This window comes from Prinia subflava, chromosome 17 (genome assembly GCF_021018805.1).
Source record: "Prinia subflava isolate CZ2003 ecotype Zambia chromosome 17, Cam_Psub_1.2, whole genome shotgun sequence".
Lineage (NCBI taxonomy): Eukaryota > Metazoa > Chordata > Aves > Passeriformes > Cisticolidae > Prinia > Prinia subflava.
In genome coordinates this window covers 6848013-6875412 of record NC_086263.1, presented here as the reverse complement: position 1 = coordinate 6875412, position 27400 = coordinate 6848013, and the positions used below count along the sequence as shown (strand labels likewise).

At 39.7% G+C, this 27400-nt stretch overlaps 1 protein-coding gene across 3 annotated transcripts in view; it reads left to right on the top strand.

Moving 5' to 3' along the window:
• Positions 1-27400, top strand: part of MRTFB (myocardin related transcription factor B) — a 69297-nt gene that overhangs the window by 27854 nt on the left and 14043 nt on the right. For 2 of the 3 annotated variants that reach the window (XM_063414836.1, XM_063414834.1), the window contains exons 4-11: positions 14491-14556; positions 15517-15572; positions 16131-16206; positions 16704-16865; positions 17394-17578; positions 22065-22205; positions 23662-23909; positions 25430-25583. In XM_063414836.1, the coding sequence (XP_063270906.1) occupies positions 14491-14556; positions 15517-15572; positions 16131-16206; positions 16704-16865; positions 17394-17578; positions 22065-22205; positions 23662-23909; positions 25430-25583 (1088 nt within the window). Of the gene's footprint in view, positions 1-805; positions 1144-14490; positions 14557-15516; positions 15573-16130; positions 16207-16703; positions 16866-17393; positions 17579-22064; positions 22206-23661; positions 23910-25429; positions 25584-27400 lie in introns of those variants that run through there. The other variant, XM_063414835.1, reaches the window with a different exon arrangement.

Sequence of the window (27400 nt, the reverse complement as noted above, 5' to 3'; positions counted from 1 at the left end):
ATGTAAGATAAATGGGCTATGGTGCAGAGAATGGCAGATCAGAAGCTGTGGGAGGAAATACTCCTGAAACTGCTGGGAATAATGAGATGTGTAACTAATGTGAAAAGGAAAATAATAAAATACTCGGGCTTTAGTTATTTACAACAAGGAACAGTCTCTTGTACTGCAGGGAAAAGGCATGGAAGTAATCACTCGTTTTCCCAGTTACCTGTGCTAGATAAATGTCTCTGGAACCAGACCCGGGTTGGGTGGGTGGGAAGGTTCCTTAACTTTTCAAACGCACCGTGCAGCTTTGTTTACTGGTGAAACTTAATGAGTAATGAATGTGCCGGTCAGGCAAAGATGAAGAATTTCTGCTGCCTGCAGCAGTGTTCCGAGGAGTGGGGGCAGGGAGAACGCCGGGGGAAAGGGAGAGAGCCCTCAGCAGTAGTTTGTCTTAGGTATCAGCGAATGCTGCTCCAGCAACTGCTGGATTTATTTTTAACCGCTTGACTCATTCTGTGTCAGATGATTGACCACCGAGCTGCAGATTGAAACACCAATGTGCAGAGGCAGCGAGCGGAGCTGAAGGCACAGGGGGAGTGCCTGTCTGGGAGGGGAGGCGGGCTTTGAGAGTTCTGCTTCACATGCTCGGTGCCCGCGCTGAGAGCGGGCTGCGCGCTCGGAGCGGCCACTGCGAGCCGGGCCGAGCCGAGCCGAGCCGGGCCGGGCCGGGCCGGGCCGGGCCGAGCCGAGCCGAGCCGAGCCGAGCCGAGCCGAGCCGAGCCGAGCCGAGCCGAGCCGAGCCGAGCCGAGCCGAGCCGAGCCGAGCCGAGCCGAGCCGAGCCGAGCCGAGCCGAGCCGAGCCGAGCCGAGCCGAGCCGAGCCGAGCCGTGAGGGGCAGCGCCATGGGCGGCGCGGCGGCGCCGGGGCTGCTGCCGTAGGACTCGGCGCCGGGCCCCGCGCGGAGCGCCCTGCACCGCTGCCCACTGCGGCCTGCGTTTTTTCGGTGCTGGATGTTGCCGTTCTGAAGGATTCCCACCATGATCGATAGCTCCAAGAAACAGCAGCAGGGCTTTGCCGAGATCTTACCTGCAGGAGATCTGAAGCCGCTGAAGGAGAAGGAATGCCTTGAGGTGAACAGCCAGAAAAGTCTCAAGGAAGGTCAGTCACTTGCTGGTTGGGGGACAGAGAATGCAGGAGTCCTGGGCACGTTCAGTTCACAGCATGTCTGATGCTGTAGGTCAGGAAGAGTTTTTGTACCTTAAATGAGGTATTGTTTTCCCTCTGAAAAATAACATCTAAAAGCTGAATTTAAATTTTACCTGAGACTCGTAAAATAACGATGATGATAGCTTGATAGGAACTGTATGAAGAAAATGAATGATCAAGTAGTCTTTTCAGAGTATCATTTAGTGCTGAGTTAATGAAGGACTCTGAACTTGTCCTGCAAATACTGCACAAAGTGCTTCAAAATGTCATTATTGAAATAAATATAATGAAATGTCATTAAATACAGCATGTCAAAATAAAACCCCTCAAACCTTTAGTCTTAGACATATTGCTACCTCATTTTCAACACTGCTTTTCTCACCTCTTTTCTTTCTTTGGAATTCCCTTCTCCCCTCATACTTTAAATAAGATTAGATTCTGCTTTTGAGACGTGTGCTTTTCAAACCACATTATATCTTTTTAAATGATTGGATTTCAACAGGGCATTAAATTGATAAAATGTACAAGCATTAGTTTCTAAAATAGCAATCGTCTATTTGTGTAGATATATATATAAAATAAAGGTGACAAACGGAACTATACAAGATTGATGTAAAGTAATCTTTGTTAGGCTGAGGCAGTAATGCTGCTGAGACAGGGAATAGTTTCACTCCTGGCGGGCAGGATTTTCCCAGCTGGCCCGGGCCAAGGAGGAGGAGACCTCTGGAGGTCTGACACTGCTAGGAGTTAACACACCAGGCTCTCGCAGCTCTGGGCTCAACTCCAGCTTCTTAATCAATAGGACACAAACTGTATTTGTAGTAGACAGAATTCCTGCTTTCCTTTTACAGCACTCTGCCTTGGCTTTTCCTCCAGATAGCTCTCAATTGTCTGGTGGTTCAGGGATTTTTCCCTTGGTGTGGTGGCAAGAGTTACACATGAGATCCTGCTTTTCTCAGAATTTAAATGCTGGGTTCGTTTGGGGGTTTTTTGGTGTGTGTTTGTTTTTGGGTTTTTTGTTTGTTTGGTTGGTTGGTTTGTTTTGTTTTTTGGGGTTTTTTGTGGGTTTGTTTGTGGGTTTTGTTTGTTTGTTTGGGGTTTTTTTGGTTTTTGTTGTTGTTGTTGTTGTTGTTTTATTTGGACATTAATAATGTTTTAAATGGCAAAAAGATAGCCCATATCTGGTATTAAATTCAGTACCTGACAGGTTAGTTTCAAAACCCCATTATTTAGCTTTAGTTAGAACTAGACAAAACACTGATTTTTACGCAATGTACTGATACCAAAGGTCTGTTAATGATTACAAAGGTAATAAGAGGTTGGGTGTTGCTGCATGTGGCCTTGGCTGAGGGCAGAACAGTTGTGCTTCCTTTGTGGCAGGAAAGCACTGAAGGAAAGGGCCAGCAGTGTGCTCCTGCTGGGGAGCTCAGAACAGCCCGGTGAAAGCCCTGCTGCCCCGGGGCTCTGGGGACAGCAGCGGGGGACAAGGGAGGAGGGGCAGAGGAGTGGGCAGTGCTGTAGGAAATAAAACCTGTCTGGGGTAGGCTACCAGGAAATAAAGGGCAGAAGAACATGGCAGAACCCGGCCCGGTAGTGTAGGTGTGCTAATGAGTAACCACGGTAATGATTATCTTCAGGCCTCTCCAAGCATGTCAGTCATGGAGAAAGTGGATGAAAGAATGTACATTACAGTAATGATGGTCTGTCAGAGCAGCAAAAAACCTGCAATTATGGGACACTCTGCCAGTCTAATTTCATTAATATTTTAGAGCTTAAATTATTCAGTGCATAAAAGAAGATATAATTGTTTTCCATAATCACTGTCTTTGCTTCCTTTTCTGTGTTTTAGTACCTGTTCTCCATTTTCACTTTCCCCAGTGAATAATGCTTATCCTTTTATCTCTCCCAAGTTTGGCAATGCAATGATTAAAATAATGAACCTCTTCTTGAGAGTTTGATTGACTACAGGATCTCGTCTTCCAGCCTTTCCTCTTTCCAAAGCTTAGAAAAACAATAATTTTCTTTCTTGTGGTATATAGAATGAATTATTGAAAACACTTCAAATCTATTTGATTTCCATCTAGAAAGATTAAAACAGAGCTTCACGTTTCCAGTTTATAATGTTATGAAATATGTAGTTCAGATATTTTATGGATTTTTAAAAATTCAGTTGCAGTTGTTAGTTAATCCTATTTAAATAATACTACAGGTAGCATATCTTACTTTGTTAAAAACATAAGTTGGAAGACATCTTATTTTACAGAACAGTATCTTCTAAATTAACTTTTGCCCTTCTGTCTTTCATTTTTTTGCCCTCCTCTTTTCTCCTCCTTTCTTTTTCCTTAAAGTGATGTGGCTAGTTTTGCCACATGAATTCTCATACATTTCCTCCTTAGGACACAAAAGTACTTAAAAATATGATATATGAATTGTAAAACTTGCAAAAATTAAAAATGTGATTGTATTGGCAAACCCAGCTGAAGTATGTAGAGATCCAGTAATTCAAAAGGTGCCTTTGTTTCATAAGCTGCTTTGCCCAGGTTTGATAAATCTAAAAAGCCTTAGATAGTACAGTGCTTCCTTCAGCAGTGAGTACCTTACGAGAACTGTGGGGTGAATGCTTTTTTAACTTAGTATTTCTTTATAAGGAAAGAGATTTTTGATGGAAACAAAACCCCTAACACTGTCTTTGCAAATTAATATTAAGGACTTCAGCAGTTTAGGTAGCGAAACAGAATTTTTTTATTTGCTGAAGCTATTGATGCACATTATAGCATCCTGTAGCATGGGAGGTATTCCTCTTAATTGCCCTACTTTCCTGTAAACAGCTCAGATACTATTGTTGCATATTGCTTTTTTTGTGAGAACTGTTCGTACTTTTATCTGTCTGATCAAAATTACCTTTTGTATGAGCAAGGAACAAAGATATTTTCTGTCTCTGAGGTCAACCACACAGTGCTAACTAAACAGCTTTTTCAGAAATTCCTGTACCATTGACTGTACCTCCTGCAGCATCTTGTAGCACTGTCAAGTAAGCAACCAAAACATTTGGAAAATTCAAGTGAAAAGCCTTAAATGTGCATACAGTTGCATAAGGAAGATTTAGTGTCATCCAACAGTGCAGGTATTACAAACTGGGAATATATCTGGACTGCAGATTGAAAGGTTTCTAACAGCACTGGAGAGAGTTGAGGAAGTCTTCAGTCTAAAGATGGATGAGCTGTATGACCATGCAGAGCTCTTGAAGACACAGTATTAAACTGGTGAAACAGATCAGTCTGGTGCTTAGGTGGGATTTAAAAGGAGCTTGGATCTCTGTTTGCACCATATTTTTCATATGATAATCTGAGTTTCAAAGTTACCAGTTGCCTGCAGGCTACTCTAAATAAAATAAAACCTACCCAGGAAGGAAATTTTATTTCCACCTTGAAACATAATTCCGGGTTTTGTTTTGCATTTTAAATTTACTGGTTTGTGAGGAACTGGAGACTGGCAAGTGCTGGAAACAGGATACAGGGGTGGAATGAGTGGATTTCTCAGGTGTGCACTGGAATTGTCTTTGTGCTGCCTGAGAAACAGATTACCAGGTGTAGTCAGGAAGGATTTCTTCCCCTCATCCCTTGCAATCAAATCCGTGTTGCATGAGAACTGTTTATTCAACAGACTTCCTGCTATTGCTGGCATGTTGAGTATTGCTGATACTCTTGACCTCTTCTGCTCTCCTGCCCTGGCATTATAAAGAATCTGCTCTTGGTTTGTTGGGGTTGGTTGGTTTGGGTTTTTTTATAAAGAAAAAGCTCTAAGTTGTGTTATCTGGTATTTAGAGATGTTTTTATGCCCCTTACCAGTGGTAGTCCGTCAGGTATGTTTCTTGAGACACATATAATGAGAAAAAATACAGGTGAAAAAGGTGTTATTCCGTTGTTAATAAAGGAAGCACTGTAAATTCCGTGTACTGATCCTGCAGGGCTGTGCTAAACTCTACCATAAACAGTCTCTTTAATGTCAGGGGGATAATTGTATGTCATAAAAGTAAATCAGCACTTACTCCACAGAATTTTCTTCTTCAGTGTAGCACTTAAATGAATAATAAATATATTGCAATACCATTATAATAAACACATGCTTAACTACTTCAATACACCAAGACTATGGTGTACTAATTTGATTTTGTGTGTAATCTATATACAATTAGAAGATGATGGTGGCTAACCAAGAGCTTTTAAAAAACTTGCTCTGGCAACAATAAGATTTCTGGAAGTTTTTCTAAAAGGTTAGGATTAAGACTGGTGCCAAGAGCCAGGTGTATCCCCATCCTACCCAAGCCCTGCCCTGCTGACTGCCAGCCTCTGTCTCGTGTTGGCATTGGGAGCCACGCAGCCCGAAGTGAGTGGCAGTGAGTGGCATCAGTGGCCAGGAGTGCTGAGGAGCCCTTATCTCACGGTGCTCCAGGGCAGGGCACAGGCCTGGCAGGAGGCACCTCTGCAGGGTGAGAGCAGCAGGAGCAGCTGGGCTTGGAGGGAGTCACAGGCCATTGGCTTTTCATAGGTAATCCTGTGTTAGATCATACTGAGTTATGAAACCACACTCTGAAACCACTGTCTGCTTTGCTGCCCTGCTGGGGGTTCATCTTTCCTGTCACGTCCGACACAGCACGAGTGAGCCTCGGTCTCTAGTGCAGGGTCCTCCCTAATGCAGCAACTTCCCGGTGCCTGTGATCAGCTGGGCTCACGCACTGAGCATCTGCAGGCTCTGGGGCTGTGTGCAGCACATTGACTCAGTCCCATGCTCACACCCCCGTCTGCCGTCAGGCAGCCAGTGCAGTGCACCTTCCTCTGCTTCGTGTGCAGTCTGCTGAGCTGGAGAATCTGCTCCCGTGTGCGTTTCGTTTGCTGTGCCTGGGAACAGCATGGACAATGGAGGGGGCTTGGCTGCAAGTCATCTGTCAGCATTCCATGTAATACACTCCGACTTATCACAAAGGAAGTTGTAATAGGTGTACAATTTACACTCAAGTTTCACGAGTCCCTTGACAGTACACTTTTTGGCTAATGGTGGTATTTGAGAAAATGCAGATTATTTTTAAAAAATCAGAGGTCTGCACTAAGCAGAGTAATACTTGCAGATTTATAAAATGTTATTGTTAATATACTTGTTATGCAATTTTACAATAAATATAAATATAATCTTCAGTTAATTGAGACTTCTCACCCAAGATGATCATGATTTTTCTCATTTTAAAGATTTAAACAGAATCATGAAAAGTATAGATTTTGCTTTTTACATATCCATGCATATATATATATATATATATATATATATATATATATATATATACACACACACAAATTCATCCCAGCAGACATCCCAGTAATTTGTTTGGAGGCTTGTGTATGTTCTGCCTTGTTTCTAAGCAACATGTTCCATAGCAATAGGATACAATACAGATTGTCCTATATCCTAGTCATTTAAGCCTCTCAGCTAATGATATTGTTACAGTTCATATGTTTGTTTGAAATGCTGAGTTTACATGCAGCTCTTTTTGCCATCTAGGTTTTTATTTTCTGCTTTCAGAGGATGCTGTTACTGCTGGCAGCACTTACCCGAGCGTCAACACTGGCTAGAGACAAAAGCTTTAAATCACAGTGGTATCATTTCAGAGAATTGGAGGTCCTGCAGGGCTTCCCTCCAGAATTCTGGAGAGATTATCTGAAATGGCCCTCAGTAGTCTCCTCTCACATACTTTACACTTACACAGTACATTTCTGAGCTTAAATGGAAGTATGACTGAATAATTGCTTAAAATGAATACGCAAAAGAGCTGCTTCAGCTTTTCTTAATTATTTTGGATATAGTCTTAGCAGAAAGATTGCTTATGAATAATGAAAAAAAATTAAAATTATATAACAAGTAAGTAAGGATTTTTTTTAAAAACAAAAGCAAGTGAAACTAAGTAAAATAGTTTCTTTTTTAAATTATATCCTGGAATGGAAGTTTTGAAGGCATTCACCCATGATTAGATGATGTCTGATATATTTTACAAGATGAATTGGTGATGAATTATTTTTTTTTAAAACCGAGAGTTTTTAACATACTGTATTACCATCTTCAGGCTGATGGGGAATGAGTGCTACAATTTTAAATGCATTTTATCTTTAAAATTCCATACAGCTTACTTAGAATAATTTCCAACAAATTAAGGGTAGCTGTTTTCATGGTTTTTGCTCCTTTCCTTTGACATGCCATATAAATGGAGTGAACATTATATTAACAGATTTCTGACTTTGGACTGGTGGAATGTGTAATACCATGTGCAAACTACCATATTCCATAACCTTCCTTGCATATCACCTGCTCTTTTTTTTACTTACTGTACAAAATATACTTTCTACTATTTTTTTTTTTATTCACAGAACAAATATTAGTGGGAAAAAACCCCATTTAAAATAAATAGAGTACAGTACTTCATCATAGAGTTGAGAGAGAAGCAATCTTCACTTAGGAGAAAGCAAAATTTATCTCTGGCAGATTAACCTAGCATAAAGTTAGAGTGTTTTGAAAAAATGAACGTTTGTATGTGAGCAGGCGTGGTTGGGGGTGCAGGGTTTGAGCTGCACAGAGAGCGCTCAGTGCCGGGTTCCGCAGTCTGTAAGTGCTCCCTGTGGGGCTGGGCCGCGGTTCCGGACAGAGCCGGTGCTGGGATCGCTGCCGGGGTTCACCTGCTGGAATTCTGTGCGCTGTGCCCTGCCACACGCTGGTGCCACTCACGCTGAGGGCACAGCTGCTGCAGCCCGGCCCAGGGGACAGGGACAGTTCCGTGTCCATCCGCGGTGCCCGGGCCGTGCGGTGCCCGGGCCGTGCGGCGCCGCCGGGAGCCGCTGCCCGCTGTGCCCGGGCCGTGGCTGCAGGAGGGCTGTGGCAGCTGGCACCGAGCAGTGCAGGCGCTCGCTGTAAGCTTCTCGTTCAGAGGAAACGGCCCCGCTCCCAGCACTGGCTGTTTCCATGGCAGCCAGCATAGCAGCCTGCGCTGGAGTTTCTGTGCTCTTGGAAATTTCCAAGGGGGCATGCAGGAATGTTGGACATTGCATTTTCTCATTTTTACTTGCAGTTTTAAGAGTTTAAATAGGTAATATCCATTGGATTTTAACTTTGAGAGAATAATGAGGTGATTACGTATAGAACATTTAAAAAATCTTGATGCATTGTTTTTCTTCTTGCTGCCATTTGAAAGGGCTGTGTGGTGTCTGCTGGACCCCTTGTCCATGGTGAAGTGTTTGTTTCAGCTGTGTAATTGGGAAATTTACAACAACTATTTACTGTTTCATACTACCTTCTATAATAAGATTAACATTTGATCATAAATTAATAGGCGATGTAATGAACAGTGTTAGATGTGTAATTATGAGTGCTGGAACTGTGCACAGTATGTGTTCTGGTTTTTTTCAAGGCAAGAAGCAGTGGTGAAAGCTTGTCAGTCAGTGGAGATAGCATTGTTCCTGCAGGACAACTATCAATTTATTTTTGGCCTCTTTACATTCCAGTGCTTGTAATTATGTAGTACTGCTTTGAGACTGCTCTTCTATAGGATACACGTTACAGACTCATAACAGGAATCACTTGCTCAGCTCTGATAAAAGCTGTTTGTTGTAGGTGATTTAATAATACACTTTATTTCACTCCTTCTGCCACTCACAGCAAGTAAGACGTGCCCAGACCACGGTGTTTGCTGCCTTCCCAAGGCTGATACAGAACGTGCTGTGCCTCCTCAAGGGCCTGTGTGTGGCACTTCTGCTCTCGCCCCTTGGGCGCCTCTGGAGGAGACTGAGGAGCTGCTGGTTCTGGTTATGCTCAGTCTCTGCCCCTTGGGGCACCGTGTGTGTGACCCGAGCAGGACTCCTGGAGTGAGAACGGGGCACTGGCTTTGTAAAAGGCGCTGCTTTAGGGAATACACTTGCACATAACCAAGGGCATGGGTTAGCGGGTGAGCTCCCCTTTCTGCGCCATCATCTCCGTTCCCTGGCTCAGGGAAGGGTTGATTCCCTGGTGTGCTAACACTGGAAGGAGCTGGGATTGTGGGAGCACCAGTCTCTGGCACTCAGCTTTGGTGCTGGCAAAAAACTCTGCCTCCAGTGCGGTCACAAGACTTCTGCTGACTCTGAGAGTCAGATAACCAGATGTTCTTACTGTGAGGAGGGATTATGCTTTTTTGTTTTGTCAGTAAGTATTAAATAGGCTATTCAAGCTTTAACGTTCATTTTATTGACTTAAGAGAACACATGAAAATTTTGGAATCTCTCCATCTGGTGTTCAAGCATTAAAATTGTATGCTTAGTTGAAAATAAAAAAGAATATCCTCCCTTCTCCCTCAGTCAAAGCAGGAATTTGACTGACCTCTCCATGCATGGCTTTTATTCAGAAGCAGTTCACAGACAATTTTTAGAATTGCAGTGGTGTGAAGGAGGATGCCTGCCAGATAATGTGAAGTGCAAAATATTTGTACTGTCTTCTAGCAACTACATTTTCTCAGTGGTGTTAACATTGCCCTTTTTTTGCACTTGTACTTTAAATAGGAGGAACAGTATTAACATTAATAGTTTATCAACATACGTAATATTTGTTAATTTTGTGCCTTTATTTTGGAGATTTCTTATGATTTTAGATGTTATGTAGGTAACTGCCTGGTTTTAAAAGCATAAAAATGAAAGGTAAACTCTCTGGCAACACACTGAATGGATTTACCCTGATAAGAACCATCTGTCAAACACAATATTTGAGTAAACACTATTCCAAGGGGAACTTTGCTTTGTAGTACCTCCACCTCCTGTCTTTTCAAGTCTCCCTTCCTCACATGCCATGATGACTTGTCTGTAAATCGTTCTTTAAAATAAAGGGGAGTGGGAAAAACAAAAGAAGGAAAAAAATCCAAACCCTGATCCACACTAGAACAAGTAGTTTTTTATATATATATATATATACATATATATATATATAGTATTTGGGTAATGCTTCAGTGGTTTTTAGATTTTTGTTTTTAGGCTGTGTCCCCTTATTTCATCCAGCTTTACTAGATTTACCACTTTGTGTGTTACTGACTGTTCTAGGAATCTCTTGCTCCATGGATCTCCATATACATGATAAGCAAAGTCTGTATTAGCTTTAATGGCTAATTAAATGGCTATTTAATGGTTAGATTTAAACCAACCTGCATTCTCTTCTAGATAGTTTCTCACAGAAATAAATGAGTGATTCTCTGCCATAAGTGCAATTCTCAGATGGCTCATCCTTGTCTCTGAAGATAATTTCATTATATTTTCCTTATTGAAGATGTGTGATTTAGTTTCCATGACTCCCATCCTCCTGTCGGGCTGGCTGTTCCTGGAGCTGTCTCTTGTGAGTCCCCATTTCCCTCTGAGCTTTTCTCAGACCTCAGCACTGTTCCCTTCCTTCACAGCCACTCCAGGTCCCCTCCAGTGCAGAGGCAGTGGCAGGGTCACTCCTGGCTGTGGTGTGACCGCTGCTGTGACACTGACCCTAACCCCGGTGTGCTCTGACTGCCTGAGGTTACACAACTCACACACAGGCCTTACTGCTTCTTCCTTAGGAACACCTCTGCTTTTTGCTTTCTGTCACTGGAGGGGCTGAAAGTATTTTAGATCCTCTAGATCCTTGTATCTCTTTTAGAGAGATATCAATATTGGCTTTTTTCCTGATGGATTTTCTTTGAAATAGCAAAACCTTTTTAAGTTTCCAACTTTAAAAAACAATATATTTAGGGGTTTTATTCCCAATTACTTTCTATTTGAAAATTTTCTATAATAGTGCATTCAACTGCTCAATATTTATCTTTTTAAAAAGTGTAGATAGGAAACACTTTTTCAGCCTTAGCTTTGGAGTTGGTTGCAAAAGCAAACATCTGGTTTTCATCCAGCTTGGTTTCTGTTTAACCTCCTTGCTCTGGTCAAGTCAGAATCTTCAGTTATTATCTTATACCATCTCTCTAACTATGAGTCATCTCTTCTTTAGCATTCCCCCTGCAGTGCTTTCCTATTAGTCATGCTACAGGCTGTCCTTTCCTTATTATATAATGTATAAGTGCATGATATTTATTTAGTAAGTGAATAGCTACATGTTCTATATTTTCTGTGTCTCTCATTTTCTCAGTCTTCTCACTGTTTTTATGACTTGTCCAGATACAGATGGGACAAACTTAAAACCCCTCCCTTACTGCTGTGTAATGCCTGGTGTAGATGAACAGATGATGGGCAGACCAGGAATGTTAGGAGAGACAAGAATGGTTTGTTACGTGTTTTTCTTAAAAAATGCTAAACCTTCACACATGAGCACATAAGGTTTATGTGTAGGTACATTCTTACTGTTCTCTCCCTTTTGCTCTAATCCACTGCATATTCTCTTGTTGCCCTGTATGTTGTTTAGGACTGGCTCAGTTTGAAGTCTTTCTGCAAAGCTTAAACCAAATATCTGACCATAATTGAAACCACAAATCTTAGATACATTCCTAAACTCACAGCAGGGCATCCCATCATTTATATTTAGAAATAATGTTCAGTATAATATATTCAATAATAATGTTCTTTCCCACTTGTGATTACTAATACTGAAAGCATAACTCTAGCAATACTTAGGTAGTTATAGCTGAATCAGCTACACCTACAAAATGGGCTTTATGAGAAAGCTTAGTGAAAAAGAAAATCTGAATAAAAAAACATATTAGAAATCTGGAATATCACCATAAATGCATTATTTCTTAGTTGATTACCTGCCTATGATATGTTGGTATATGAGTCACAGCAGTACTAACATTCCTGCACCTGCTGTGATACTGCCAGCATTCACTTACTGAGCCACTGTGTTTCAAGTACTGGAACTGAAAAAGAAATACTAATTCTGGTTTATTTACTTTGCCTGACATATATCAGCTCTGCTGTGGACATCACTGATGTTGGAGCAGATCATTTTTCTTGAAGACCTTGGGCCTGAAATAGAGGCATGTGTTTAAAAGTGATCTGTAGCTAGGTAAAGATTTGGTAGGCCCATCTGTCATTTGCTCAGTATTTCAAGAAAGTCAGATTTAAGTGTGGTGTGAATTTGGACCAAACAGAGCTGTTAGCATGGATGAGATTCCTGCCCAGAGCAGGACGTGATTTTCTAGCCATGTAACAGTCACCTTGTAATGTAAAAGAAAACATAGTTTAAGCAAAGAACAGAAGAAGGACAAGTTTTAATCTACTCAGGACTAAAACACTGGAATACAGTAATCTTGCTATCCTGCTTATAAATTTGTCTTTCCCGTCATTTAGATGGGTAAAACTTACTTAAGATTTTTTAACAGGATTGCACACACAGTTTTAAGGCTGACTCTGAGCTTTCTTACCTTACTGATTGTAAGCAAGGAACATATCAGAGTTCTTTTGCATTCCTGTAAGCACCATTGCAGTCAGTGAGTTTCTCCATGCTGTGGGCTTGTGATGTACCCCAGGGTTAGAAGATGAACATCACAAAATTATCCTGTATGCTTGAAATGCATTGGAATGATTTCCTAATGCACATCTGTCCAGTAAAACTGGTGCAGGATTCCAGGCAGCACAAGTTTGCACCTACTGGTGAGGAGAGGTCATGGCTTACCTGGAGCCACAGGAAATTAAGGAACACAAACCCAAACTATTATAAAGTTATTCTTCTGTTGACTTCTCACAATTAATATTATTTGGAAAATACAATGCCCTACTTAAAGCAGGTATTTTCAAGTTTCCAGAGGAACTCAATACCTTTTGAATAACTTTTCATCAGTTTACATTTTAGTGTTGTTCTTTTGCATTCTCACATCTCTGTCCTTTGTGATTCTTGTGTCACAATATTGTAAAGTCTGAACAGATCTGCTGTGCCACAGCCCTGAAATGTTTGTATTTGAAGTCTCAATGTTTGTGTGACACAAGAAAATAATGTCCTTGTTTTCAGGACTTGCTATTCCCGGTCTTAATGCTTTAGCCAGAGGAATATCCTTCCTGTACTGCAGAACAGGAAATAAGCTGGTTCCTTTTAAATACTGGAAACAATGAACTTAGTCTTTAGCTTAATTTTTTAGAAATTACATTCCTTTTGATGTTTTGGACAATGCATTAGCTTGTTTTGCTTCCTTGTGAAATACAATAGGAACAGCATACCATAATCATACACCCATAATAACCTCCCAAGTCTGAATTTCAGCATGTAAATATTACAGCTTTAATCTATTTTGTCTCTTGACTGTCCCTTGTTCAGAGGATGAAACTTCACGTTGGGGTAGTAGCTATATGTGTCAAAGAGATAATGAAGCACTGTGATAAATTGATAGAGAAACAAGGGGAAGGGAGGAGTAGAAGAAAGAAACAACTCTCATTTTTTTCCTTTTTTTTCCCCCCAACAAAAAGCCATAGTCTCTGAAAGTATAAAACTTCTATGTCGACATCGTCCCCCAGATTTTGTGGTTTCTGGTGTAGTATTTGATATATGCCACACTGGTTACCCACAAAGGACCAATGAGAAACTTTTTATTAAATGTAATTAAACATAAGAAGTTACCTCAAGCTTTATAAACTTTTTTATAAACTTTATAACACTTTTGACAGTATTGGATTTATTTTGTCCTTTAAATAGTTATGATAACACGTATCTCAGTCAAAAATCCAACATTTTCTGATGTTCAGAGAGGGAATAAGGTGTGTTCCTGATTGTAACACTTTATTGTTTTTAAATAAGGCAGATAAAATCCCACTTCTTTTCAGTTTCTTGTGTTTCAGCAAGGTTTATTTAAATGTACAGTCAGAACCCTTAAGGAGAAACAATCAACAAGACACAGCTTTTCTTCTAAAATGCTCTGCAAACATCATTTGTACTTCAGCACAGTGAAATCATGTAAGATTGGCCCAGGACACGCAATAAGGTGCTCTAATCATTATGGGCTCCAGTTTATGGTTTAAATAAACTCTTTTTACCTCACTGTTCTCTTGGTGTAAGCTCAACACTCCTCACGAGGCCCGGCTGATAGGAGAAGTGGGTGCACGTGGGACATCCAGTCCTGGCATAGATGAGATGGAGAAGCAGCAAGCTCCGCTGGAACTGGGGATGGAAGCAGTCCCTGTGCTCAGAGCAGCTGCTCCTAGGGTGGCTCTGGGGGTTACTGTCAGTCTGAATACACAGCAAGAAGCATTTCTAGGGTTGCAGTACTCGGTATCTTTGGAAGGGGGGTTTGCACTTTGTGAGGAGCCTGTGCTCACAGGAATGAATGTTTTCTTTTGTCAGTACTTCAGCTGAGGCTGCAACAGAGACGGACACGAGAACAGCTGGTGGACCAGGGCATCATGCCACGTAAGACTCACTTCTAGGAATTCGTTTTTCTGGAATGTTAATTATGAATACAATATGTAAAATACTAAAGATAAGCGTTTCTTTGAGATCATTAAAAATAACTTTAGCATTTGGAAAGACTCATGGGTTTTGATAGCCTAAGTGAGCGTGTAGTAAATTCATCATGCTTACATTATGTTTCAGTTAAAATAGCCATTGTGATGAAAATGCAAGGATTTGTAGACATAGTCTGAGTCTGCTTTTATGTTCTGTATTTAAATAATTATGACTAATTTACTAAGTAAACTGGATTACTTAAATGAATGGACATTAATAACAAAACCAGCAGTTTTTAAAGAGTAGAATGACAAAGGTTGCCAAATGAGGGGCACAGGAAACATGGAGAATCTCTAAGTGGATAGCACTGAGATGGAGCACTCTATAATTTATGTTATTTCTAGGTGAACAGTGTTTTTTTTACTCTTTGGTTATTTAGGAGGTAACCATTCTTCTAAGATGAACATTTAGGGCCTCTACATTTTTCTATTTTGTTTTTAAATCAACACATAGTTCTTAAGGGAAGGCCCAGTTCTCTCTAATAACAGCAAGTGTGATGTATGTACAGCCAGAAAATTCTGTGCAATAAATTAAATTAAATTGGCATTTTGGCATTCTAAACATTATCTCATAAAATTTCCACAGTGGGACACTTGATAATAAACAAACATCTTTGTACATAGCAAAAAAGTTAACATTTCATGGTAATAATCGGTTAAAATCAAATATTCCAGGTATTTATATAGGAGTATTGCTCATCTCTGCTAAATATAGGTGGATACAAGTAGCACGAATCAAATGTAAGCCTGGTCAGATGCAAACACAACTCTGAGGTGGTGTTAAACACCCATACACACATTCTGGTTAGCATATTTCTTTCAAAATTCGCTTTCTGTCAGTTTAACTCTTACTCTTCCTTCACAGCTTTGAAAAGTCCAGCTGCATTCCATGAGCAGATAAAGAGCCTGGAGCGAGCCAGGGTAAACTACTTTATGTAAACTTGTAATTAACATCTGGAAATGGGGAATTGTTTTTTTGTGATACCAAATTCTCTGAGTACATGGAAAAATTCTTACTATTACAGTAATAATGTGTGCTTTTATTTTGAGAGAATGTATTAATATAAAATATGTGTGTCAAATCTGAGAGGAACTTCTCTGAGCCTTCACAGATCAGTTTGTGGGGTCAAACTTACGGGGGGTTAACTCATAGCTGCCTCCACTTAAGGATTGGCTACTTGGGGAAATTCTGCTTGTGCAGTTTTTCTATACCAAATCTGTACTATTGGGATTGTGTGGTGGTGTGGGATCAAATCCAGAAGCATTCCCCCTTGTTTGGGGAAGCTGGAAATCCATCAGCCCTGCTTAAGTGCTAAGAAAACAGAGCAAAGCAAGAGGAACCCCTCCACTGCCTGTGCTCTGACAGTGCTGCCCACCCATTGAATGAAGCTATTCATTGACTGGATGCAGGTGCTCTGTCAGACTGCTCTGAGATTTTAAGTGACCAGTAGTCCATGGTGTTTTCTCCTTTCTTTTAAGACTGAAAACTTCTTGAAGCACAAGATCCGGAGCAGGCCAGACCGCTCGGAGCTGGTCAGAATGCACATCCTGGAAGGTGCGTGCCAGCGCTGGGCCAGCCCTCAGCTGGGGCTCGGTTGTGCTCTCAGTTGTCTCACTGAATTACACTTGGATGGGAATTATTTCTAAGGGTTTATCTGCTCTGTTTCTCTACTTCCACAGTGTCTGTGGTAGTCTGTACTCTAAATCCATATAGTAGTAGATCCATCTGTGGCACTGAAGGTATTCTCAGCAGTGTATTTGTTTGCTACTGCATATTGTTCTTAATCTATAATGGTAATTATATCATGGGGTATGTACAAGGAGTGTTTCTATTGCTTCAGTTTCTACTCCTGCCCTAAAATAACCTGACAGCCCTGTGCTTTCCCCTGGCCCTAAAGAACCTTTCATAAATGTGACTGTTACCCTGTTACCTGTTATACTTGACTGCTTTTGATATAAGTGGAATGGTTATTGCAAAGACAAGACAGTGTTGTTTGTCATGAAACTGGGGAACAATTGGAACAGAATATTTACATCAATAAATCCTTTTAGAGACCTTTGCAGAGCCTTCACTACAGGCCACTCAGATGAAACTGAAGAGAGCTCGGCTGGCAGATGACCTGAATGAGAAGATTGCTCAGAGACCTGGCCCTATGGAACTGGTAGAAAAAAATATTCTTCCTGTAGACTCCAGTGTGAAAGAAGCCATTATAGGCAAGTAGATGTCCCACAGCTTCTGTTTGTGATCTGTGTGGCATTGTGGAAAATAAATAATTTAACTCTTAAGGGTAAAGATCACTAGAAGATAACACAGGCTAAGTTTATTACTGCTTTTACTCTTTCAGCTTCTGAGACCTAGACTTTGTTATCATCTAAATAAACGAATCCTATTTTTATGTGTAACTTTGAAAATACTTGTTTTTTAATAAAAATGGTTACAAAGTAATCAAACATCTGTGGCTATTCCTCAGCCTGTTGTAGGTGTATGTGTGCACGCCACGTCTGTTGAATGTACCTTTTAATCTCTTACTAAAACCACTTCTGCTCCACAGTTGTTTTTATTGATTCCTTGAATATGATTTAATATGGCTCTTATATTAATAACACAACAAATACCTAGGTACCATATGTTTAGACTGCTGAGAACTGATCATTTTCCAGCAATTAGTTAATTCTGCCATGAATGTCTAAATTTGTGCAATTAAAAAAACAACATTGTTTCTTTCTATGTAAACATTTTAGCAGTTGGACAAGAGAATTACCCTCAAGCTTTGGATGATTTCTCATTTGATGAAGACAGCAGTGATGCTTTATCACCAGATCAACCAGCCAGCCAGGAATCCCAGGGTTCAGCAGCTTCCCCTGGTGAGCCAAAAACAAGTGACTCACCCTCACCTATAACCCCAAATGCTGCTACATCAACACAGGTACAGTTTTTAAATGTTAAAATCTTCACAATATGGTTTTGGTCTTGCACTGTAGAAATGGGGCATGGTTTCACACAGAATGAATACCTCTGCTGCTACAAAAGGGTATCTGGGACTCTCTTTTCTGGCTGGGAGTGCATAGAGTGGCAGTGATGAAATTCCCATAGGCTGCAGTGAAGCCATAAATTCCCTGAAATTCATTATGAGCCATAGAAGATCTGCAGCTTTCCCAGAAGTTGTTTAAAAGGTCATGGCCACGGTTTACACCAGCTGTTATTGATTACTTAATGTCTGTCTTCCTTCTGGGCAAGGTCTTGAACTCAGAATTAAACTTAGCTGAAACAACAACAGTTGATGTCAGTTCCATTATCTTCAGAAAAGTCCATTAAAATGGTTCCCCACATAATTTAAATATTCTTTCCTACAGTTTTACAATTCTGCCTAAGCAATTTACTATTTAAGAAATCAACATAACAGTTACGTTGATTTTTCTTTGAGGTTTTTAGTATTTCTCAAGGTACTTTCAAAGAAAGGAAAATAACTGTATCATGGCAGATAAAATGTTATCTTTATAGCAGAGTATTTAAATGTGTAGGATTTAGAGAGCTATGGATTTGCTCCTTAGTGCAGGAAGTAATGTAAAAGTCAGCTGTTAAATAAGTAAAAAAAGGACAGCTCTTGTTAATGCTCCAACAACTACATTGTCTTTATGACCATGGACACTTGACAGTGGTTCAGGATCTGGTGTTACTCTCCTTGGTTTTCTTATTACCACAGTAGATAGAAAAGGTATTGCAAAGTTCATATTCAGAAACAATGTTGGACACAAAGTACAGCACGTCCATTTTATTTCATTGTTCCCTAACACACAAATTAAGATGTGTGCTGGGTTTCACGTTGAGAGAACATAATTTGTGTTGAATAAATTGAAAACAAACCACATGAAATCAGATTCCTGAGTAAGGAATTAGGTTCCTAATGGAGAGTTAAATAAAAATACTCAAAGCAATACATGCCAAAAGCTTTCCAAGTAGGAAGTATAAGAGAGATCTGTGATTGCAGAAACAAAAAGGCACTTGAACTTGATAGAAAAAGGGCTTCAGATAGAACTTCAAGCCTTTGCTTGTGGATTTCATATCACAGCCACTTCTGTAATGTAACTTCTGTAAAATGAGAAGCTGCTTTTCTGCAGAATAAAACCGATGCTCACCTTCTGAATTAAAGAATAACAGCACAGCAGTTCTCTACAGGAGACGTGTCTGGGAATGGCTCCTTTATTCTTTTAATTTTCTCTGATAAATTTTAAATTTTATTACAACAAAAAACTAGGAAGACTGTTTTGAATAAAGCAAAGTGCAGCCAGAGTTTTTTTCAAGGCTTCCTCCTCCACACATTTCCAGACTTCAGAGGATGTAACATAATTTTGAGAAACTTCAGCTCTTGTTGACTGATGACCTAAAACTTACTTTAAACCAGTGTACTTGCATCTGGTAAAGATCAGGCATTTTAGTCATGCTCCAAAGAGATCAAATTGGGGGATTCACAGTTCAGAAGATATTAGACAGTTATCTTCAAAACAGCTGTTTTGAAGAAGAACAGAAGAATTTTGCTTGATTGCACAGAATAATTGTTTTCTTAATACATTCTCTGTAGCTTGTTGACCTGCTAGAGTCTTGTTGGCATCTAGCAGAAAAGGTGAAGAAGTGATATTATTTGGAAATAGAGATCTGTTCAAATGAAATAATTTCTAGTTTATGAAATAATCAAGTTAAGAAGTCAAGGCCTGTGAAATCCAATTTTTTTGCATTTAAAAATATATAAAGTAAATTGCATGCACAGTTCATTGCCTCATCTAACACTTGCAGGTTAAATTGGGAAGTCTGTAAAAAGCTCTGTGTGTAGGTTAGGATAATGACTAGTGTAAGGAGAAATAATTTACTCTCTGGCAAGAGGAAAATGTTTAACACCGTGATTTTCACACAATGTGAAAAGAGGTAATTTGGGGTTTTGGTGGTTGCTTTTTTTGGTTTTTTGGTTGTGTTTGGGCTTTTAAAAAAATTTACTAACTTTCCCACTTTGAAGAGTTTTGCTGTGCTGTCATCATGGATTTGTTTTCCTAACCTATAATGGGTTACTAAATAGTATGTTTGAAATCAAGTTGTTTGGGTTCAAGAAGGATCAGAATAGTACAAAACTATGCAATGAATAAGTGAAATAGCAAACATTTAAAATGACGTTTACTTAAGAAATAGTGAAAATCATGAGGTCATTTTAATTCCTCTGTGCCTTGTGGTAATATGGTACTTGATACTTTGATTCTAAGACAAACTAAGTGGTTTTTAAAATTTTACTGCTGTAACTCGAATAAGCCTTTTAAACTGGATAGCAACAGGGATGCAATATGTTGGAATACAGCATGCACAATCCTTTTTTAAAGGCTGAGTCTCTCTAACCTCCCCTCCCAATTATTGTGCAAGTCCAGCAAATAACAGACACTGCAGATATCAGATGTTTTCCAGAGCAAACATTCTGCAACTTGGATATAAAAATAGAAGCATTTGTATCTTTAGCATGCCACTGTAAAGTGACAGGAGCCCAGGACAGGCATGTGCACAGTGCTGCAGTTACCAGGGAGGGCATGGTAAATCTGCTCTTTAGTAAAGCAATCATTAGGAGCTGCAAGACAGAGGGATCAAACCCACTGGTGTTTTGCTGGGTTATGGGAAGGCAGCTGTAGTTGCCTCTTGGCAGAATGTCTAAATGAAACACAAAGATAAAATGGAAATTTATTACAAATTAATTGTAAGCAAAAGTCAGAGAGCTCTGTTCATGCAGACTGGCAGCTGTGGAACTGCTATCCCAGAAATACAAATGAACCAGGACACAGTGTCACAAAATATGTACCAATAAGTCCCTTGTGGTGCAATCTCATCGAAAAATATGGGAAAGGTACAGGAAGAAATGAAACAGGAATAAGTACCTGTTGGACTTAATTAGAATAGAGGTCTTGGAATTAATCTGGAAGAGGCAGGATGCTTACTGATAGGAATATAAAGAAGGGGCTTTTATAAAAGGAACAGTGTACTAGGTGATCTAATTGCTTTCTTAAACAATGGAAGTGCAACTGATGTCATCTGGCTGGATTTATTACTGGATGATATTAAACATTAGGAAAATGAGGATGTAGATTACCAGAAATGAGACAGAAAGGGAAGTCCTGGACTGAGAGGGAACTTTGGTACCAGTGCTCTGTGGGAGTTGATTTGGGACATTCTGGTTTCATGTTACCGTTAACAAGCTTGACACAAGAATGGGTCACCTAACAAAAGTAGGAAGGCGTAGTCAGCACACAGTTGGATTGTTATTATGCAAAAAGAACTGGTTGATTTGGCTTTTAGGAAAGAAATGCAATTCCAATAGAATGAATAGTGCTTGGAAAGAAAAATACACAACGCCCTCCTTCCCATGACAAAGAAATGTGGAAACCTGGGGACTCCTGACTCAAGAGAAAACTGGGAAGGAAGAGAGCTGGGCTGCAGTGTTCAGCAGTGCAGCCAGGGAGCTACTGTGGACATCCTCTGTAAAACTGTCAGAAGAGATGACTCCAGTAGAAGGGCTAATGCCACTGTAAGGATGCAGTGAGACCCTACATGGAATATCCTGTACATTTTCAATTACTTGTATCCAAGAAAGACTGATGAAAACTGTTAGCACAGTTACCTGTAACAGGTAAAGAATGAAAATCTGTTTGTGAGTAAAGAGTAAAAATTTCTTTGTGTATCTAGGAACACAAGGACTCAGATCTGTTAATGTAGAGTCTATATTCCAACAGAGGGATATTCACCACAGAAGGAAATCATAAGGTTTCTGTAAGACTTAAAATCACAAACCAATTTCAGCACAGTAAAAATTGGTATGACAAATTTAAGATGAGCAAAGTTTGGGTTTGCACTTCTGCTGGCATAAGATACAGAAGAAATCCACCTCCTGGCACAGTCAGAGGTGGGGTTCTGTGAAAATGGCATAGGAAGGGTGAAAATACACCTCCTGTCCTGTTGCATGATCATTCTGAAACAACAAGTTTGTTTGCGTGTGTTGAAGCTTGACCTTTATGAAAGCAATGCTTTTCTGACAGTACTTGTTTGGGTGGTAAGACTCTCTGTGTATACACAAAAATCTGACTCAACAGACAAAAAATACTGAAGGCCTCAATTTTATAGTAATAAAGCAGTGTTTTCTTAGCTAATAAGAAGTCAAAGTAAGAAATCATTTTCTTTTATTTGCTATATTTGAAGAGTGCCAAAATGTACCCTTTTAGAATACCTGTACACATGTACAGGAGTTCTGTTTTCACCATTCCTCCAAAAATTATTTTGTGAATTTGACATGATAGTAAATTGTCTTAACTTTTTCACATTTTTTCCAGTTACTCAGGTGGTCGATGTTTTTAATGTTTCTCTTTTTCCTTATATCTTTTTAATACTAGTATCCACCTTTAACCTCTCCAGTTCCTGAATTCCTCAAAACTCCCTCTACCATCGAACAGCCCGTGACGCATTCCACTGCTGCAACCACCCTGACCACAACCACTGTATCTGCAGCAAAGCCTGGGCCAACGTTAGTGAAGGTGGGTGCCTGAACTGTGGCCCTGAGGACAGCATTCTTCATCTGTGTGTCCTAAACACACAGTGTGTGCTTAGTGGAAAACTACACAAATAACTTACAGTGCCTGTAGCTAACAACTTCTGCTGGTGTGCAGGGGAGCATTCTGGTGACTCAAAGCTTTTGTGTGCTCAGGTGAGCTGTAACCCTTGTGGGGACCAGCTCATTATTCCAAGAGGGCCTTACAGTACAGCTGAAAAAAGTTTTCAGGCAGAATTATACATTACATTGCTATGGAAATTTTTAAGAAATAAGGACAATTAGGATTTTGCAATATAGAGTTTCTGCTTTCTATTTCTATCTGCCTTCTAATCTAGTTTTGTATGGAGGATAGTTGAGTAGAAAGGGAGTCACTGCATGCATAGTCTGCTTGTAACCAAAGCAGTGAAGAGCATTGCTCCTTTTCCACGACGATTTTTGGCTGGTTTAATGTATGAGCAGAATGCATTGTGAGGGAGAAGTTGCTGTATCCTTGTTGAATATCAGAAAACCTACTCAATTCTCTTTTCTGCACTGACTTAGCCAGCAGCACTGAAAACCCTTTCAAATACAGTTAGAAGGGGATGTCTTTTAGGTGTCTGTAATGTTTCATTTCAGTAACTTCACTGTCTTCAGCTGTGTTTATGAATATATGTATGTAGACTACATGAATATATGTACGTAGACAACTTACCTGCACGAAATAAACTCAGTTAAATGTATGAGGATGACCTCTGGCAGTCAATTTCTAATATAAATTTGGCTATATCCTTTCCAATCACTGGATTTGTACCAGCTTACTTAATGCAGGACCTCAGTGACAAATTCAGATACACCCCAAAAGAGGCTGTCTGTGTAGTCAATGTGCATGGATCAACACAGCATTTCTGCTTTGATACCTTCTGTATGATTAGGTAACTGCCTTCAATTTTTCCCTCAGAATAATTTCAAAGAGCTTGTAAGGTAAGAGAGTTTGACCACTTGAGGGGGCATTGCTAATGAAGACGTTGCTGCCTGTAATTAATAGTAATGTCCATCCATGCTTTTAGTCCAAACCTCTAAGTACCTTCGATGTTTACAGAGGGAATTTAGAGTTCTGGCTTTTACTTCCACAAACCACTAAGTGGCTTTCAGCTTACCTGCTTAAGAGGAATGCCTCTTTGCAAGGACAGGTCATTTCTAGTTGAATTCCTTAGCTGTGCCACCTTTAAAAAACCATTCACAAACTGTGATTTGATGACCCCTACTTGTGCAAGGGATAAGCCGGCTCGAGTATGTTACCCTTCCAAGGATGGTTCATTTGGGGGTGTTTTCAAGGACAATTGTTTTCAGCAGCTCTCTACAGTAAAAGTGCTCTGGTATGCTGCATCTCTGAGCCATGCATAACTGCTTTAAGTGACATCTGTTGTGGTTTTGTTTTGATCTTTTCCATCCGTAAACAGCAAAGCCACCCAAAGAACCCAAACGATAAACATCGGAGCAAGAAATGTAAAGAACCAAAGCCAAGGGTGAAAAAGTTGAAATACCATCAGTATATTCCACCTGATCAGAAAGGTGAGAAAAATGAGCCACAGATGGACTCCAACTATGCTCGTCTGCTACAACAGCAGCAACTGTTTTTGCAGCTGCAGATCCTGAGCCAACAGCAACAACACTACAACTACCAGACAATTCTGCCTGCACCGCTGAAGTATGTGAAGCATTGTTTGTGTCCTTATAGAAAAACATATATCAGTTAGAGGCTTAGGGCTTTAGAAGTAAACGTGGTTTGCAAGCATTAAAGAGACAGTTGGAACCCAAGAAAACTTTAAATGGCATTGTGCATCACTGTGGGTATTATTATTTCTGAAGTCTCATAAGCCTTGAAGTGGTCCTAGTTATTTTTATGTGACCTGGAAGCAGAACATCTTACCTGTCAGATGCATTTTTCCTGACCAAATGCATATTTGTGAAACTCAAAAGCATTTGTGCAAAATCAAAGTTTTGACACCATTTTCACTCAAATGTGACATAGGTAGGCAGAGCAGGAGAGAAGCTTGCAGACCATGTCTTTAACAAAGACATATGCTATTCTTGTGGGTTTCTTTGTTTTACATCAAATTCACAAACCACATTTTTGCAGTTTACAAATAACAGTCATTTTAAATTTTATAAGATCTGTCTGTTGTTTATAGCCTCATCTCTAATGCTTATATGAGCCCCTCATTAGTACTGATCTTTAGCACTTTTAACAGTGAGAAGTACACTCACTGATTTATAGGTAGAACCAGTCAGAAATAAATGTTTAAAGAGTTGCCAATACCCCATAACAAAACAAGAAGTTGACTATCTGCAGAGTTTCATTCTCATCCTCTAAGGCCAATCTTTTCCTAGAAGTGCTTAAAGTATAACGTGCCACAGTCACACAACCCTAAATTCAAATTGACTTTCAGCTGGTTTTTTAAAATGAGTTTTCACTGAGTTCTTTTTCTTCAGCAAGTGAGGCTAGAAAAGTTGAAGCTACCATCTGTGGTTGTATTTATAATTACCATGTATCCTAACATTTGGACTGGCGATGTTTCTGCCTGCTTGCCCACGCTTCTTATGTTCCATTTAGTGACATTTCAGAAACATTTCTTCATAAATCAGCTGAACGAAATAAAAGAGCTGACTTATGGTACCTAGTGTAAATGGTGGCATTTTTAATTTTTTACAATTACTTCAGAATCCTTATATGAGATTCTTGAGTGCAGCTGATAAAAATGCATCATCTTCAAAGTGAACTGCTTTATGTCAGTCCCATACTGTGTGTGAACATTGGACATCTATGGAAGGGTTGATACACAGAGTTCAGTATTGGGGGTGTTTATTGATACCAGACAAAAAAACTGACTAATTGCCCTGGCTGGTGATTAATTTGTGTAAACTGAGTTTGCAGTCCATAGTGTTCTTCAAGGATACCATGACAATAATCAAAATTATGAAGCATAAATTGGTATGCTTAACTCCAAAACCAAAACAAAATAGCATCATACTACCCTCTGTTTTCTTGTCTGTTTGGTTTTACTGAAAATACTTTACAATAATGTGTTAGATTAAGCATGGATTTGTAAAAAAGTTAATTTGTTCATTAACTTCCCAGACATGAGATTGAGAATCACAGCCTCTTGATTGAAAACATAATATATTTAACATTGACATTCTTATTCCTCTTTTTCCTGTTACTTGAAGGCCACTGAATGACAAACAGAGCAACAATGGGAATTCACCACTGAATACTCTGAACAACAGTACCCCAACATCAGCTGCCAGCTCACCAAGACAGAACAGTAATGTTCCCAGCAGGAAACCAGGTCCTCTGCCTTCCAGCTTGGATGACTTGAAGGTAAAAGATAAGAGAATTTCTCCATTCCTGTGCATTACTGTAATTCATAACTTGTGAACTGTTACTGTCGAGAATATGCCTGGTAATTTGTACCAATGAACACTGTCCTTTCCTCCTAATTGGTTAGAATAAGATTGTCAAAGTTTTCATACACAGCTCTCCTGGACTGAAATATTTGATTCCTTATATGCATATATTCCAGAAATGACATTTCTTTCCCAAAGAATTAGAAGAGGAGGAATTTTAAACACATTGTATAGGTCACTCACTATGACACCTTAGATAAACTGTGAGGTTCACTTCATGTGAAGTTTCAGCTCAAGCAGATTTGAACACTGGAGCAGTAATTTCCTCATGACAATTTCAGTGAAGAGGTTTAGTTAAGCAATATAAATTAAAAGATGCCCTAATAAAAATATATTCTGAGAGGTCACTGCTATAAATAGAAATAAGACTGTAAAAAAGAGAATAGGAAAGATCTTACCAGAGTTCAACACATCATCTGAAAATGAAGACTAAATTCTGAAGTTTCTTGAAGTTACTACAAACTGTGTAGTGTGTTCAGGTTGCACTGTGAGGGCATTGCAGGGATCTTCTTCCTTCTGAAAGACATTAGCAGGAATAAAGACTGAGGGACGGATCTGAAGCAGCTTGTGGGGTTTAGGATTCAGCAGCTGCAGGAATGTGCCAAATATCAGCGGCAGGGTAGGGACATCTAGTGGGCAGTTAATTCCTTTCTCTCTGCCTTTACCAAGGTTTGTGAGGGGTGGGAGGGAGAGAGGGTTTTTTTAGATTTGAAGTGATAAAAAGAAGAAATTTCGGAAGATCAAATTCTTAAGACAGTAATGTATTGTCCTAAGTTGAAGCTAATCTTTTAATATGAAATAAGTCTATAAGATGCAATTCAAACAACAGTGTTTGAAATAAGTTTTCCAGTCTTTAATTTTTTAACTAAAAGCTTGTAAAGATATTTAAGTTAATACCTGAAATTGTGCTTTGCAGTGATTAAAGCTGTTCACTTACCTATTTCTGCACAATGTATTGGTATTCTTGCTGATGTGGTAACACGAACATAAGCCTTCCTTGCAGACCTGCTGGTGGTGCTTTTACCACTATATCAATAAATCCATTCTGATTAAGAGTTCAGAACTTAATTGTTGAAAAAGAGAAAAATTAGAACACTCTTTCAAGTGTAGAGGGTACCAGACTGGGGGAAACAGCTGATAGTCATTGGCTAGAGAGTTATTTAACATAAAATTGCAGTGGGTTTTAGAGATGTATTGCTGTGACTTTTCATCATTTCCAAATAAAAAACACCTCCAACTTCAATTCTAGGCCAGCTGAGTACTGAAATACTGCTGAGGTCACTACCTTTTGTTCTATTAGAGGCAGCTTTAACTGCAGAGAGCCCCAACTCTGCAGTTAACTGTGGTGCATGTTTATGAAAATAGAAGCATTCTTTGTGATTGCTTTTCTTTAACTGATATTTTGAAGCACAGCATTAGTTTACACTCAACATATTTTCACTTTACTTTGTGTTTAAGCTTATTGGAAATAACTGAGAACATTTTTCTGTCAGAAAGTAATTTTGACTGCTCATGCTGTCTGTGTAAAAGAAACCCACATAGCACATAGGGTAACTGTTTGGTTGCTAATTAGCAGAAGAGCCTTTTGTGTTTGATGGGTCTATTGACTCATCAACTGACCTGATACAGTTTCTCAGAAACAGATCTGTCTGTCCTGATGGTGTAACAAAGGGGCTCAGCGTGCTGCTGCTCACTGCTTTTATCTGCACTGCTGCCGTTGTCTGCCTGTTT